Source organism: Puntigrus tetrazona, chromosome 25, assembly GCF_018831695.1.
Source record: "Puntigrus tetrazona isolate hp1 chromosome 25, ASM1883169v1, whole genome shotgun sequence".
NCBI lineage: Eukaryota > Metazoa > Chordata > Actinopteri > Cypriniformes > Cyprinidae > Puntigrus > Puntigrus tetrazona.
The window spans coordinates 13163144-13178561 of record NC_056723.1 but is presented as its reverse complement, the minus strand read 5'-3'; the positions used below and the strand labels follow the sequence as shown (position 1 = coordinate 13178561).

Here is a 15418-nt window from a genome sequence, read left to right as displayed (position 1 = left end):
ATAGTAGATTGTGCCATTGTCTTAATATTATTTTATGTATTTATATTATTTGAAATTTACAAATTTAAATGTTGAGATGTTTCTTAAATGGCCTTGTATAATTCCAGTCTATTTATTTTCGTATAATAAATAATTTTGACTCACATTAAAATAATAATAATAATAATAAATCTAGTTGAAAACTTTAAACACAACTTCGCCGCGATGTAATTTAACCCTAAAAAAAATAAACAGTGCGCAGTGATGGTTGCGGATCAGTGCTCGTTAACATTCCGTCCGGAGCGCGAGACGCGGCGCCTGCGCGGCTCTTTCACCGTGCTTCAATACTCAGAAGCGACTCAAGAGAGGCAGCCCAGCTCTCTGTTCGTGCGCGAGCTGAAATGGATGGAGTAGAGAGGAAAAGGACGGAGGCTCAGAGGAGCACGATGAAAGACAGCGATCCTAAACGAGACTCGGGCATCCCTGAGCGCGTGACACTCAAGAAGGAGATCGGGCTCCTGAGCGCGTGCGCGATCATCATCGGTAAGAAAAGTTCACAACTTGTTTTCTTCTTGACCGCGGGCCGTTCTGCCGACATGTGAACATAACAAGGCTTAAAAAAAAAAAAAAAAAAAGAATGCATCGCATATATTCGCCATCTTGTTAGTCGTGATTTAATGCACGCTTATACGTATTGATGCATATAAAACTCGTCTTATTTGTATATTGTTTTGTTGTCTTAACATTTAATCTCGGAAGATACTGAACTGTCGTCATTCGCCTCAATAATTGAGTAAAAAAAAAAATTGCAGAGATGTTTAATGTTATATGTCAGATGTGTTTGTCCTCTGAGGCTCTGAAAGGAGCCGAATGAAAGCTAGAGCTTGTTCCCTGCGCCCGATGGCAGCCGGCTCTGTGACGGGCAGCAGTAGATTATTTATGCCCGCTGTTGCGTAATCTCGTTGTACGACACTTGGGTGCTTGAGAGAAGATCTGCTGGAAGTGGGTTGGTGAGGGGGGCTGGCCATTGTCTGCCTGTGAAACTCTCGCAGGTACTGACGCTGACCGGCCGCGTACCGTAGCTTTAGCCGTTATTGTATTTGGTGTTGGGTTACTTCTTATAACGAAGAGCAGAGGAATCTTGAGCAAAAGAAGTGGAACGAGTCAAATCAGTTTTGTTTTCATCAGCTCAGGGATCACTGGGAGGCGATGCGGAGCTTGTCGTTACTCCAGGGAATATATATTTATTTATATGTTTATTTTATTACCAGACCAGCCTAGTAATTTGAGGTCTCTCTCTCTCTCTCTCTCTCTCTCTCTGACTCTCACTCTCTCTCTCTCTCTCTCTCTCTCTCTCTCTCTCTCTCTCTCTCCAAATCTCACTCTCTCTCTCTCTCTCTCTCTCTCTCTCTCTCTCTCTCTCTCTCTCTCTCTCTCTCTCTCTCTCTCTCTCTCTCTCTCTCTCTCTCTCTCTCTCTCTCTCTCTCTCTCTCTCTCTCTCTCTCTCTCTAACGCACTCATTCATTCACATAGTATACAGTTTATTTAGAGCAGTTGCAGTAATTAGTAATAATCTCTCTACACGAAACAATCATTCTCTTATTTACATCCCATCTACACTTTGTGATAAAAGAGAGAACCGAGCATGCAGCACTCAACTCAACATCCTTTTTCCATTTTTTTACATTATTCGATGCTTCAGATATGTTTGGGCAGTATTAGATGGTGCCCCGATTCTCCGGGCTACCTTGGTTATTGATCAAGTTCGCTCCTTTTTATTATATAAAATTTTCTGAACCGGCTTGCTTTGATGATTCGCTGGGCCCTTTTGTGTTCAGGAAATGAAAACGACAGTTTATTTCTTTCCTCAGGCAACATTATTGGCTCAGGGATCTTCATCTCTCCTAAGGGTGTCCTGGAGCATTCGGGTTCGGTTGGCTTGGCGCTGGTGGTGTGGATGTTAGGAGGAGGTGTCGCTGCTCTGGGCTCCCTGTGCTACGCTGAACTAGGGGTCACCATCCCCAAATCTGGAGGAGACTATTCCTACGTCACAGAGATCTTTGGCGGTCTCGTGGGGTATGACAGGTCCATATACGATCTATTCATGGGGCGGCTCTAGAAAGGGGCTGGCGGGGGCTCCGGCACCCATATACATGAAGCACATTTGACATATTACACTTGCATAACTTGTGTAAGTGATTTGCAGTAATGCTATAGCATTTTATTTTCAAAATGGATGGGTTCCTTGTATCAATTAGCCTGACTAAGGATTTTCCTAGTTGCACGTCCCCCTTATTTAACACACCTCAACAGCTCATTAGGAGAGAGACAGCATACAATTTTTAAAATACGTCAGAGAGTTTTCCACCGATCTGTTGTGTGTGACGCTGAACGAAGCGAACTGTGATTGGTTGTTTGACGTGCCTCGACCAATGAAATCTACAATGTATTCCAGACCTTCAGCCGTCAGTCGAAAGGTCTGGCTGTGCAGCGTTACAGGTTACAGTAAAGACTTAAAATGCTATTTTAATATTAATTACCCAGCTCCCCCTGTCATTGATCTATCGCCCCCTCTAGCGCCGCCCCTGGATGCGCTTAAACCGAACGCCCGTCACAGATACTGAACGCGCTGTGATTCTCTCTAGGTTTCTGCTGCTGTGGAGTGCAGTGCTGATCATGTACCCCACCACACTGGCAGTCATCGCTCTCACTTTCTCTAACTATGTGCTCCAGCCTGTTTTCCCATACTGCGTTCCTCCGTACATAGCCACACGCATGCTCTCCACCATCTGCATACGTGAGTGCTTGACTTCTCCGTCCACCTTTTTCATGAACTCAGAAGTAATCCTACGGGTCAGGCTTCCGGTTTTAGGTAAATAACCATGTGCAAACTGTTGGCACTGCAAACCAGTGTGTTCACAATTAGGTTAAAACAATATCACGAGACACCGATTGTCGATATCAAGCAGCAAAACAAACTGTACAGCAAAAAATAGCTGGACGTGGATGAGACCGGGAAGCTATACCCATAGAATTTACAAATGGTGGCACCCATTTTTGCAGCGGGAAAAAGGTGGATATATGTTCTACGCACAAATGCATTCAGCCTGCTATTTAAACATTAAAATAATACAGTGCTGGACGTATATAGTGAACCTGAGGATTAAGCAGAATTTTGAAGTGTGTTTTCTGCTGAACTAAGCAAAACTGCAGATATAATGTTTTTAAACGGGTCTCCTAAAACTTGCAATAAGATAATATACATGCAGGCTTTATATATATATATATATATATATATAGGCTTTATATATATTGTTTGTGTGTGTGTGTTAATGTTGTATGGAACATGTTTTGTGTGATGCCTGTCTTTAGTACATGAATGTTTTTCCCTAAGAATATCCTGGTTACAGTTACGGCTCTGGATCTGTGCCAGGAGCACTTGACGGATCAGTGATGGAGTGGCGTGGCTCTATAGCATGTGATTGCTGCATTAGCTCTCATTATTCAAGCCCGTTACGTGGAGTCATTCACACAAACCAAAACAACGACAGCGAGAGAGCGCCAGGAAAACGCGAGGCCTTCCATCTCCTCACAGACCTGCTCTTTGCTCCCGTGTTTTGTTCTCATTCAAATCTATTTGTTTCAATTGGGCTTAAACTTCTCTCGGTAGGGGGAAGGTTATTATGAAAGAGTGTGTAAGCTGTGACACTGATGGATGAGCCCACAGAATTACAAATCCACCCTTTTTAGCATTCCCACATTTCTGTCAAGAACTCTATACAGGCCGATCCTAAAACGGTATTTCCTGATTCCAACAAGGCTTTTAACTTTGGTTTTTATAATTAACGCTTCGTTCTATTTGAAGCCACGCATTAAAGAGACACTTTTGGGGTATTGTACGAGTTTTAATGTTTGTGCGTGTGGATATTCGCAGTGTTTTTGACATGGGTGAACTGCTACAGTGTTCGTTTGGCCACACGGATCCAGGACGCCTTCACCGTGGGGAAACTGCTGGCTCTGGGGCTCATCATTACTGTGGGTTTAGTGCAGATCTTTGGAGGTAAAAAGAAGAAAAACACCCTGTACTTCGTTATGAAACTGTTTTATTATGATGAACAAACTATGTACTTTTAGCATATTTATAGCATGCGGTTGCTGCTATTTACATGGACAAAAAGTGAAATGAAACCGCACAAAAGCAGTCGTAGTAGCACAGGTATATTTATAGCAATAGCCAACAATATACTTTATTGGTCAACAGGTTCAGTTTTCCTTTCATGCCAAAATAGTATTAGGATATTAGGTAAAAATCATGTTCCATGAAGACATTTTGTAAATGTTCTATTGGAAATAAAAACAAATTATATGCATCTAAGGACTTCATTTGAACAAAGTTAAAGTTATGTTCTCACATTTTATTTTTTTGCACTCTCAGATTCCAGATATGTAAATAGTCCTATCCTAACATCAATACATCAATAGAAAACCTTCAAAAAAATTGACCTACATGACTGGTTTTGTGGTCCAGGTTCACATTTGTAATCTAAACCAACGAGATCTTTCAATTTTATCTCAACCAATCTGTACTTATTTTACAAGGTGTCTAATTTGACCTCACTCTTTTTACTTGAGGGTAGGTTTATGGGTTGTTCCCATTCCTACAAATTCCCAAAATTGACAAATGCCACCTCCTTTAAAAGTGCTGAATTGCCTTGAGGTCGGGTTGTGTCCAGTTGCCTCATTTTGGTGCATGTTAATCTAGAAATATTGGCAATTCTCCAGTTAACGAAGCCGTTTCTGTCTCCTCAGGTAACTATGAGAGTCTGACTCCACAGGTGGCGTTCATGTTTAATAAAGCTCCCTCCATAGGACAGATTGCTTTAGCTTTTCTTCATGCCTCCTTTGCCTTCAGCGGATGGAACTTTCTCAACTATGTTACGGAGGAAGTGGTGGATCCGAGGAGGTTAGTCTGATACCACTTGTACAAAATCTGCCGGAACAATTATACAGTGTATTTTCTGTTAGGTTTGGTTTTGTGTTCTGTTCATGTTGTGCCTTAGTTCCCTTGGGTCCTAATTAGTTCACACCTGACCTTTAATCATTATCTGTCTGTTTTATTGGTTTCTTCTCATTCCTTGTCCAGTGTTATAGTTGAGTTGCATGCGATTACGATTCATTTCTTCTTGTTCTTTTTCAGCGTTACATAAATAGTTATTTTGGACTATATTGTGTATTTCCTAAAGAAAATGCTCCTATTTATACACTGCATACTGAAATTTCAGGCACAGATACGTTATTTGTTTGACTGCGAACCTACAATTGTTATCTACTGCATAAATATTACCCTTTTAACCAGAAACTTTTTTTTTTGGCTTCTTCAGGAATCTGCCACGAGCCATATACATCTCCATTCCACTTGTCACATTTGTATACACCCTCACAAACATTGCGTATTTCTCCTCCATGTCTCCTGAAGAACTTCTGTCTTCCAACGCAGTGGCTGTTGTAAGTACAATCTTTTGACTCTTCGCGTCTTAAAACATTTCGTTCATTAAAAGCACCAGCTTATCAACACTCAAATAATGATATCTTTCAGCAATATTGTCCAGCCCTACGGTAAAGCTACTCAACTCAAATGTTTAATTCTGTTTAATTTGCCTTAGACTTTCGGTGAAAAGCTTCTTGGGATGTTTTCCACCCTCATGCCGATCTCTGTGGCACTCTCCACTTTTGGGGGCATCAATGGTTACCTCTTCACCTCCTCCAGGTGAGAGCATTTCTAGTTCATTTTAACGTCCCTCATGAGGAAATGGGTCACTTTTTCATCCAGTACTTTGAATTATAATACTCTGAACATTGGATAAATCCAGTACTTTGAATTATAATACTCTGAACATTAACAAAGAATAACTTCGGTCATTTTAAAGGTGTCTCTAGATCTGTCAGCTATATTAATAAAAGTCAAGATTAAGATGCAGGTTTTCCAACTCTGGTTGGACTTTTTGTCTAGATTATTTATATAGGGCTTTTTACAAGACTGTTTTAATACAAGATGATTTTAAAACAGCTTCACGGGAAAATAAGAGACTCAGTGGTGCAAAATATTTCAAATTTGAGATAAATCCAAGTCCCTAATAGGACAATAGTGTCATTATTCAGCTCCAGTCAGTAGATAAAGATCAATAACTGTGTAAATTCCATCAATTATGAAAAAAAAAATGTTCAGTTGAACTAAACAGAAGAAAATAGTGTCTTATTCAGTTCGAATCAATTGAACATTGATACAGTTAAGTTCAGTCAGTCAAATCAAATCAATTTTCGTTTATGAAGCACATTTAAAATCAACCTTTGTTGGCCAAAGTGATGTGACTTAAAAAAAACAACAACAACAGGGAACACAAATATACAAAAAGATCAAAAGCACCAGAGAAAAGATAAGTTTAAAGCATGGATTTCAATTGATATGTAGAAGCAGTTCTAACACGTAATGGTAGGTTTTTCCGCAGCTTAGGAAAGCTCAATCACCCCTGTGTTGCCGGGGCTTTACAGCCAATGTAAAGTGTGTAGAATTGGAGTGATATTAACACGTTCATGGCAACCCGTGAGAAAACAAGCAGCTGCATTTTGGACCATTTGAAGACAAGAAATTGAGGAGATTCTCACATTTTCGTCTGATGTTTAACTAACATTGAATAACAACTTTAAGACCAAATGCAGATGTAATACACTCGCAAGCATTTGTTTAATTTCCCAAATGTATCCGTTTAAACATAAACAGGGCAGTCATGGCCTATCAGTGACGTAAGTGTAAGCTGATTGGCTGAATTAAAACGCCGTGTAAACATATGCTGTGTAAACATTGTGTCAACTTCACCTGTCATGAATTTAACCTGAAGACTTTGTTGTAAAGCATATGCTGTATGTAAACATTGTGTCAACTTATCTATTTCATGAAAAGCATTTACCTGAAGACTTTGTTCTCTAGCATTTTTTGTTGGCTTATGTCGACTGGCTTAGTACTCACCGTCGGTGCGAATGCAACCTTTTTAAATGGTACCGGAAAATAGTTTGTGCAAAATCGTCCCAGTACTAGGGACCCCTAGTGGTTCGGAGACCCTATGCAACTCGCATACGTTTTGTATAGGGAGAATATAGCGGCGCCATTACGACAGTAAATCTTGTTATATGTTTTCTGTTTACTTGGGCATTTGTTTAAATACACGCAGGTTGTGTTTCTCTGGTGCACGAGAAGGACATTTACCCAGTCTTCTTGCTATGATCCACTTCAAGCACTGCACGCCAATTCCGGCTCTGCTAGTCTGTGTATGTGATCTTCAGTTTTTGTCATTCAGCCCGAATTTCGGAAATGTTGGGACGTTCTTTTTTTTTTCGATTTGAATAAAATGAAAACTGAAAGACTTTCAAACCACGCGAGCCTATATCTTATTCACAATAGAACACAGATAGCATAACAAATGTTACAATAATGCTTTCTTCCATTTATTCAACTGGGCGTGTGTCAATGAGCTCTGCACTGATCGGTTGCATGAAAACACATCATGCGAATTCTCTGCTAAACTTTTTAACTTAAATGGAAGACGCAAACTGAGGCGAATATCACACATTTATAAGACGAACATAATTCAGAGATTATACCGCTGTCAAGGCTGAAATGAGCTTTTATTCGCGACATTGAATCACTCTCACACCATTAGAGCAACGTATGCTCCTATCCAGACAACGTTCAGTGAAAGGGCCTTGTGTATTTCAGCAGGACAATGTAAAACTACATACTGCAGCTATTATAACACCACGGCTTCATGATAGACGAGTCTGGCGCTGATGAATTGACCTGTTGCCTATAGAAAACATTTGCCACATCATATTATTTAATTTAAAAAGAAAAAACATCAAAGACAACCCCAAACTCTTCAGCAGCTGCAAACCTATATATATTCAGGGAGGAATAGGACCAAATTCTAACTATCAGAAACCCAGAAGGTAGAGGAGATGCTAGATAGACAACCCCAAAGAGCTGCTATATATATTCAGGGAGGAATAGGACCAAAAACCAACACCGAAACTCAGAAAGTACTTCAGACTGTTTTGAAAAGAAGAGGAGATGCTAGACCAATAAAATTATACAATAAACATGTTATCTACGTTCTATTGTGAATACAGTATTGGCTCATGAGATTATTTTAAACATTTCTGGAATTCAGGTTGTAGCTAAAAGTCATTTGTGTCGCTTCTCAGAATGTAGCTTGTTCCGTTTAACTTGATTCTTTCTTTACCTTTATCTTGTATATCAGTGCACTGCCACAATTGTGATCTTATGCATCGGAGAAACCCACAACCTTATAAACTATGTCTCTTTCATCAACTACCTCTCGTACGGAGTAACCATTGCTGGCCTGCTCTACTACAGATGGAAGAAGCCAAATTTATACAGGCCCATCAAGGTATTCAATTATTTAAATGGTTACAAGCAGCTTATTCATGAACCTGTTCTACATCATATAAAACAAAATGCATTTTACGGTGCATTATACAGTACAGTGCATCCGGGGGGTATCCAATAGAATATGAGAGTTTAAAGGTTTTTCTCTTGTCAGGTGAGTCTCCTAGTGCCGGTGTGTTACCTGCTCTTCTGGGCTCTGCTGCTGGGCTTCAGTTTGCACTCGGAGCCACTGGTGTGTGGAGTGGGGCTGGTCATTATGCTCACCGGAGTGCCTGTTTATTTTCTGGGTGTTTACTGGAAAGACAAGCCAAAATGCATATATGAGTTCACCGGTAAGGAAACTGGATGAGCAATTAATAGTTATAATTTATATTTTCTATAGAATGTTCATACTGCTTTTTTCCATTCAGCTGCATTTATATTTTTTCAGTAGGTTAATATTTAAAATCTACGTGTGTAATAATCCTTCGAGATTTAGATGATTTTGGTACTTGGAATAGCTGCACACGATTCTGTTTTGGTCTGGCGTGACATATGGATGAGTAAATGACAACAGGATATTTCAGTTTTATGGCCATGAATTATTACTGGATTTGTGAAGTAAATATATGCGTGTATGTCATTTTGTTACAGAGTGGGCTACGTATCTGGGACAAAGAGTGTTTTTTGTCGTTTTCCCACAATTCGATCCTATTGAAGTGGCAGAATGGACTGACAGATCTTCCTTCACAAGCAAAGCTTCTGGACCTCTCTGAATTTGTACTACTTTAATTCGGCAGCTCTTCGCTTAAAATCCACAACCCCCATGCTTGTAGTAGTAGTAAAAAAAAGAAATGAAACAATAACCGCCTCATTTGTTTAAATGGGGACTATATTTGTATGCTTCAAACGTACTGTTTCAGGATTGTATATGAAACTGGGTATCGCTCACTTTTTGATTAGTGTGTTATTTCTCCTGTTTTCAAACCCTGTAATTTGCTACTGGGGTTCAATTGTCGATACATGTACAGAATCCTCTCTTTTGTATGATACTTCACCTGCGATGCTTTTCCAACCACATAACAATTTCTACAGGCACTGCATGCCTCACTGATGTAAATACATATAAAGTGCTTCTAACAACGCTCACGCTTCACAATTTCAGTCTTTAGTGTCAATTTATATTGCTATCTGCATGCATATTTTATTACAGAATGAATTCCTTAAAATGATTTACAAGGTATTGAAATTCAATTTCATTCTTTATATTTATAGATTGTTCTTTGTTAATGACAAAACCAAGTCAGTGCTCAGTACTCTGTATATTGGAAAGCCAGTCACTTCGAGGCTTCTTTCATTGGCTGTTAAAAGACTTAGAGTTGAGCGGAACAAAGAGTTTTTTTTTCCATTTGTAAAGTTCCAACAGCAATAACATGAGCAAGATTGGTTACCAGTTCTGCACGATATACCAGTTTTGTCGCGTAAATAAACGATGCCGCGCGCAAAAGGCACCGCTGGGATTCGAACCCAGGATCTCCTGTTTACTAGACAGGCGCTTTAACCAACTAAGCCACGGCGCCACTGCGTACGGGCGCAAAAATACGACTCTTGAAGACTGCGGAGGGCTACGTGAACTCTACGGTGGCTACGGTAGCATCGACACGCGTGGAAAAATAGAATACGTGATTAAATTGTAAAATACGCGTTCGAATGCGAAGCCCTTGAATCTGCGTTTCGCGAATTATAATTTTCTGAAAATGATCCTCGCGTCGCGCGGCGATGGCGTCAGAGCCGGAAGCGTGTGTTGTGCACGCGTGTTGCCGCAGCTGTGATGAAGTTTGGGTTGATCCGTGTAAGTACTGCTGTGCTATCGCGTAAATATCTTCAAAACTCCGGTAATGTCACTCACGTTTACCGTTCTTCTTACTCGTTATATTTACTCGCAATACCGGAAGTAGCTGATCGTGTTACCTTCATGAAAATTAGTGTAATGTAGTAACCGTGCTGTTTTGGCGTGTTGATTATCGTTTGTATAAACACGGTTTTACATCTGAACTATGGCTAGGTTAGCAAAACTATTTTTTACTCTGTGGCTACAATGGTTTAAATACGGTAGCCATGTTTTATTTGTGGTAAAGCCATGGTTAGTTTTCGCAAGGGTAGTGTTATCAGTAATATAATATTAAAAATAAGCGCGTAACAAATGTGACGGTGTCATATAAAAAGCCTGTTGTGTATGATAGTCATGATTCACGTACTTAAATTAAACAGAACATTTACACGAGACCCTGAGAGTTTGTGTTGTGTATGAGTATTTTCATTGGCCTTCATAAACAGCTGTTGGTGGATGGGTGGTGAAAGTGGTGCTGAGGATGATGATGGCGAGCAGCGTGGGCAGGTTGTGTTTTGCTCAGAAGACCGTTCTGGCTCCCATGGTGCGGGTGGGCTCTCTGCCCATGAGGCTGCTGGCCCTGGACTACGGGGCCGATATTGTGTACTGTGAGGTGAGATGAACATTAACACCATTTCACTCAATCTAACGCACTTGCTTTGAAATCTGCTAAATGTTCGCATGGTCTCGTGGCCCTTGTGTGTTTCAGGAGCTGATTGACATCAAAATGGCCCAGTGTGAGAGAGTGGTAAACGGTACGTCCGTTTCATAAATACGTTATTTTGTATTATACAGCTGTATAACTGTAAGTGAGGAGAAATTGGACTGAATTGTGGATCAACCCTATAAATGCCTCTAAATGATCGATACTGCTAAAAAAACATCTACTACATGCTTTCTATCATCCGGATGATATAGTTTATACTCTTTTAGCGTAAATGTGTGAATGTGCACCTTCAGCCTGTGCTGATGATATAGGATGTGATCATCATATGGTCATCTTCTCGTGTGTCTTCAGATGTTTTGGAGACTGTTGATTTTGTGGCGCCAGATGAACGCGTGATGTTTCGCACCTGCAGTAAAGAGGAGGGCCGTGTGGTCTTCCAGATGGTCAGTGCATCTCAAATCGGCCGTGTTACGGTTTATATCCGTGTGTTACGCGCTAAGGTTGAATGCAGTTTGAGTACGAGTCTGATTGAGCATGTCGTCATCAGCTTATTATTAATTACTTCTCAGGGAACGGCCGATCCGGAGAGAGCGCTGGCTGTGGCTAAACTTGTGTGAGTTGTCACTTCTTACTGTCACAACGCGTTTCTCAGAAATGAGCTCTAAATGAATTTAAACTTGGGTTCGGCGTGTCCGCTTTCCTCCTGAACAGGGAGAACGATGTGGCGGCTGTGGATGTGAATATGGGCTGTCCCAAAGAATACTCCACAAAGGTACAGATCTGGTTCCGACATGCAGTGGGGTTAAAAAAAAAAAGACCTTAAAATCTTATTAAAAATAAACAAACATACGAGTGAGATGCTTTTAGTATCATGCGTTCATGTATTAATATATACGTTATAAATATACGAGTGAGATGCGTATTTTGTAAACAGACCTTTATTTTAAATTAATTAAGCGTTTTATCATTATTATACACCGTGCATTGTGCATTTATTTATTTCGCACAGGGAGGAATGGGTTCTGCGCTTCTCTCTGAGCCTGAAAAAATTGAAGCTGTAAGTTTTTTTCGTTTTTTCGTTTTTCGTTTGTTTAAAACAATTCCCAGCCTTCATTTCTGAACCATTTGTCTTTTGTAGATACTAAGCACGCTAGTGAACGGCATTTCTAAACCTGTCACGTGTAAAATCAGAATCCTTCCTACAGTAAGTGAAATTAGTTTTTTTTTTTTTTTTTTTTTTTTTGGAGATATATGCAAAATAAAAGTCACGTTCTTCTAGCAATTACTGCGTAGCTCAATTGATATGCTCTCTCAGCTTGAGGACACGGTGAATTTAGTGAAGAGAATTGAAAGAACAGGAGTGGCGGCGATAGCGGTGCACGGCAGGTGAGACGTTTTCCTTGAAAGTCTGGTTTATAGGTCGATTCCGATTTTGCAACGCGTCCTTTATGTGTTGTTTTTGTCGTCAGGATGAAAGAAGAGCGACCGCGGCATCCGGTCCATTGTGATTACATCCAGACCGTGGCTGAGAGTGTGTCTGTTCCTGTCATCGCCAAGTCAGTCTTCGCCGTACATTACATTTATGCCGCAGCGACTCAACGTCCGTGAATTGAAGTGCGCGGTGAAGTTGCGTATTTAACCCTTTTTTCTTCTCTGCTGGTTTTCAGCGGAGGCTCTTCAGACGTGGTGAAGACGTTTGAAGACATCGAGAGGTTTCGAGAGGCGACGGGAGCCTCGTCCGTCATGCTGGCCCGGGCCGCCATGTGGAACCCCTCCATCTTCCGCCGGCAGGGGGCGCTGTCTGTGGAGGAGGTGATGGAGGAGTACGTCAGATACGTGAGTGACACGATATCCGCAAAGGTCTGGGGTAATATAAAGTCAGTGACACTTTACAAAGAGTTATAAATGTTAGACAATTGTAGAAGCATTTATTAATCATGGCTAATGTTGATTTCGGCATTTACTAATATATTATTAAAATGCAAAGTCGTGTCTGTTAGTGGACCCGAGCTTGCATTTTTATTAATTAACGAAAACCAATGCATTGCTCATTTTTAGTTAATGTTAATGCATGAAATATAGCTAACAAGTCGCCAATAATTCATGACAAAAGTTACAATATACCATGTCATAAAAATAACATATAAACATAATGAAATACAATAATATTGTAAGATTATAATGTAAAACATTCTTTAAAAGTAAACCTATAAGACGAAATGGCAAATTAGTCTTCCATGGACATACTTTAACTTTGCAATGCTTGCACGTGTATGTTATATTATAAATAAAATTGCAAAATTTGATTTATATTTTTTTTCTCCCCTATGTTTACCCGCAGGCCGTCCGTTACGACAATAACCCGTTTAACACCAAATACTGCTTATGCCAGATGCTCAGAGACAGAGTCGAGTCTCCGTTTGGAAAACGGTTGCATGCGGCTCAGACCAACGAAGAAATATGGTAACGTTACGGATGGATGGATGGATGGATGGATGGATGGATGGATGGATGGATGGATGGATGGATGGATGGATGGATGGATATGGGTAAGCTATATACGGGTATGATAAGGGACAGGTTTGGCGGTATATGGTTAGGTGTAAGGGATGCGTCAACAGTATAACTGTAAGTACAGAAATTAACTACAGCTGTAACTACATATAGGTATATTAGTACTAAGGACACCTGATATAAAGCGGGACAAAAATTATAATAAAAAAAAAAAGTTTATTTGATTTTAAATATGTTTTCGTGACGTTTGCAGTGAGGTGTTTGGCATGACTGACTTCTACAACAAGACCAGAGCTGAGCTGGACGCCAGGAAAGCCGCTCTGCAGACCAACGGTGATCCGCCGCAGCTCCCACGACTGGTGGAGGACGTCGTCACGATGCCCGTCCGCTTCGAAAGGTGCGGCGACCTCCGTTAACCTGTTCGAACGGATAGGTATTCGGCGCGTTGATATTTACCGCAGTGCGTCTGTGTTCTCCAGAAGAGATTACCCTCCTCAGATCACGCCGAAGATGTACCTGCTGGAGTGGAGCCGCAAGGAGAAGCTTGAGCAACCCGTGTACGAGACGGTCAGTTCTCATCTAGACATCGGTTCAGATGATTTACAACGAGACGAGACCAGCAGTAAAATGAGATAAACCAGCAACAAAACCGTTTTAGTTCACCACCTCGTCAGATTTGTATCGGATGAATGTTTCGACCGCTCTAGGCCTCACTTAACTAACTGACTTCGGTTTCACAGACCAGGCTTAAACCTAGTCCTAGACTTTTGAAAGTAATTAATTACAGTTACTAATTGCATCATAAATAGCTAATTTAATATAGTGAAATTAATGTCATTTAGTTGCTTTAGTTCTGAGGCAAATTTATTCCCCATAGCAGGGCTTCTTAAAAAAACAAAAAAACAATACAAATTAGATTATTCTTGATTTGTTTAATAAAATATTTATATGTAGGTAAGTTCATTTGCATACAAGTTACTGCATATAACGAGCTAATATACGGGAAAGTACCTAAATAATCAGATAATATTTGTTTTAGGTTTGACTTTGCTCATTTAAAAGCAGACGATAATCTTTCATATACGGACGAACATTACATCAAGATACTTTATGTATTCATTTACCCGTGACAGGCTATTTAAACTCGGTTTGTTCACTTCTCAGGAGCAGCGACCCCAAGATCGAGCTTTTCAGTCTACAGTTATAGTAGACGATAAGAAGTACCGCTCTGCTCTGTGGTAGGTTTGGTTTTGCGAGGCAGTTACACGCCGCAGTAACGCAGGGAGAACAGCTGCGTGACTCTTCCGTCTCTTGCTTCGTTTCTCTTCAGGGAAAAGTCGAAGAAGTTCGCCGAGCAGGCCGCGGCTATAGTGTGCTTACGGACTCTGGGGCTTCCGGAGGGACGGATCGGAGAGGAGCGCGGCGGATTGGTAAATAAACGCAAGAGGGACGACGAGTCAGCCGCACGAAAGAGACATGTAAGCGAAGCGAAGGAAGAGGAAGAGGAAATGGTATGCAGGACGAAAGTTGTGAATGGTGTCTGTGGTCAGACCGCATGTTAACATCGGCCGAACACCATCTGAACTCGCTGTTAAAGACTCTCATTCCCTTTCATTAAAGCGACAAACAACATTGTATTTGCTTTTAAGTTTGTTAAATCCGGTGTCCCGAGTGCCATCTGTCTTATCGCGCACCAGCGCTGCTTGATTATTTGCTTAATACCGCTATTTCTGCCTGGAAGAATAATAATGAGTTTTATAAGGAAACACTTTTACGAGTTTTGACAGATTTCCACCCTTCACCAGAAGGGTGCAGTCTATCTCCGAGTACTTGCAGTACAAGGAAGTACAAGTAGTATCATAAAACTTTATTTATTTTTAGTTGTAATTTTTTTTTCCCCCTCTTTCTTTTTTGTTTTTAGCATTAT

General features: G+C 40.6%; 2 protein-coding genes and 1 non-coding gene across 4 annotated transcripts; 2 read left to right on the top strand and 1 right to left on the bottom strand.

The window, feature by feature from the left end:
• The first annotated feature begins 189 nt into the window (after positions 1–189).
• Positions 190–9564, top strand: slc7a10b (solute carrier family 7 member 10b). Its single transcript, XM_043228129.1, has 11 exons — positions 190–522; positions 1851–2055; positions 2625–2776; positions 3914–4039; positions 4789–4942; positions 5361–5484; positions 5643–5746; positions 7206–7302; positions 8292–8441; positions 8595–8772; positions 9074–9564. The coding sequence occupies exons 1-11, from the start codon at positions 381–383 to the stop codon at positions 9193–9195; spliced, it is 1554 nt and encodes a 517-aa protein (XP_043084064.1). The 5' UTR covers positions 190–380; the 3' UTR covers positions 9196–9564.
• A 361-nt stretch (positions 9565–9925) lies between these two features.
• On the bottom strand, positions 9926–9999 carry trnat-agu. The gene has a single exon. It is a non-coding gene; the product is annotated as a tRNA-Thr (tRNA).
• Positions 10000–10102: 103 nt separating this feature from the next.
• Positions 10103–15369, top strand: dus2 (dihydrouridine synthase 2). Of its 2 annotated transcripts, none has more exons than XM_043228127.1 (16): positions 10103–10271; positions 10757–10923; positions 11020–11065; positions 11329–11420; positions 11547–11590; positions 11689–11749; positions 11987–12034; positions 12116–12181; positions 12293–12363; positions 12447–12533; positions 12645–12813; positions 13319–13440; positions 13745–13888; positions 13971–14058; positions 14656–14729; positions 14822–15369. In XM_043228127.1, exons 1-16 carry the CDS (start codon positions 10199–10201, stop codon positions 15051–15053), a joined length of 1584 nt encoding a protein of 527 aa, XP_043084062.1. In that variant the 5' UTR covers positions 10103–10198; the 3' UTR covers positions 15054–15369. The 2 variants fall into 2 exon arrangements, with proteins under 2 accessions (XP_043084062.1, XP_043084063.1); XM_043228128.1 differs by having other exon boundaries at positions 10249–10314.
• Positions 15370–15418: the final 49 nt, after the last annotated feature.

Bases quoted from the DNA above. Each gene is read 5' to 3' on its own strand.
- slc7a10b (XM_043228129.1), top strand. From the start codon at position 381: ATGGATGGAGTAGAGAGGAAAAGGACGGAGGCTCAGAGGAGCACGATG. The intron at 2,777-3,913 runs GTGAGTGCTTGA...GGATATTCGCAG, and splicing joins GCTCTCCACCATCTGCATAC to TGTTTTTGACATGGGTGAAC. The intron at 8,442-8,594 runs GTATTCAATTAT...TTCTCTTGTCAG, and splicing joins ATTTATACAGGCCCATCAAG to GTGAGTCTCCTAGTGCCGGT.
- dus2 (XM_043228127.1), top strand. From the start codon at position 10,199: ATGGCGTCAGAGCCGGAAGCGTGTGTTGTGCACGCGTGTTGCCGCAGC. The intron at 11,421-11,546 runs GTCAGTGCATCT...ATTACTTCTCAG, and splicing joins GCCGTGTGGTCTTCCAGATG to GGAACGGCCGATCCGGAGAG. The intron at 12,364-12,446 runs GTGAGACGTTTT...TTTTGTCGTCAG, and splicing joins GCGATAGCGGTGCACGGCAG to GATGAAAGAAGAGCGACCGC.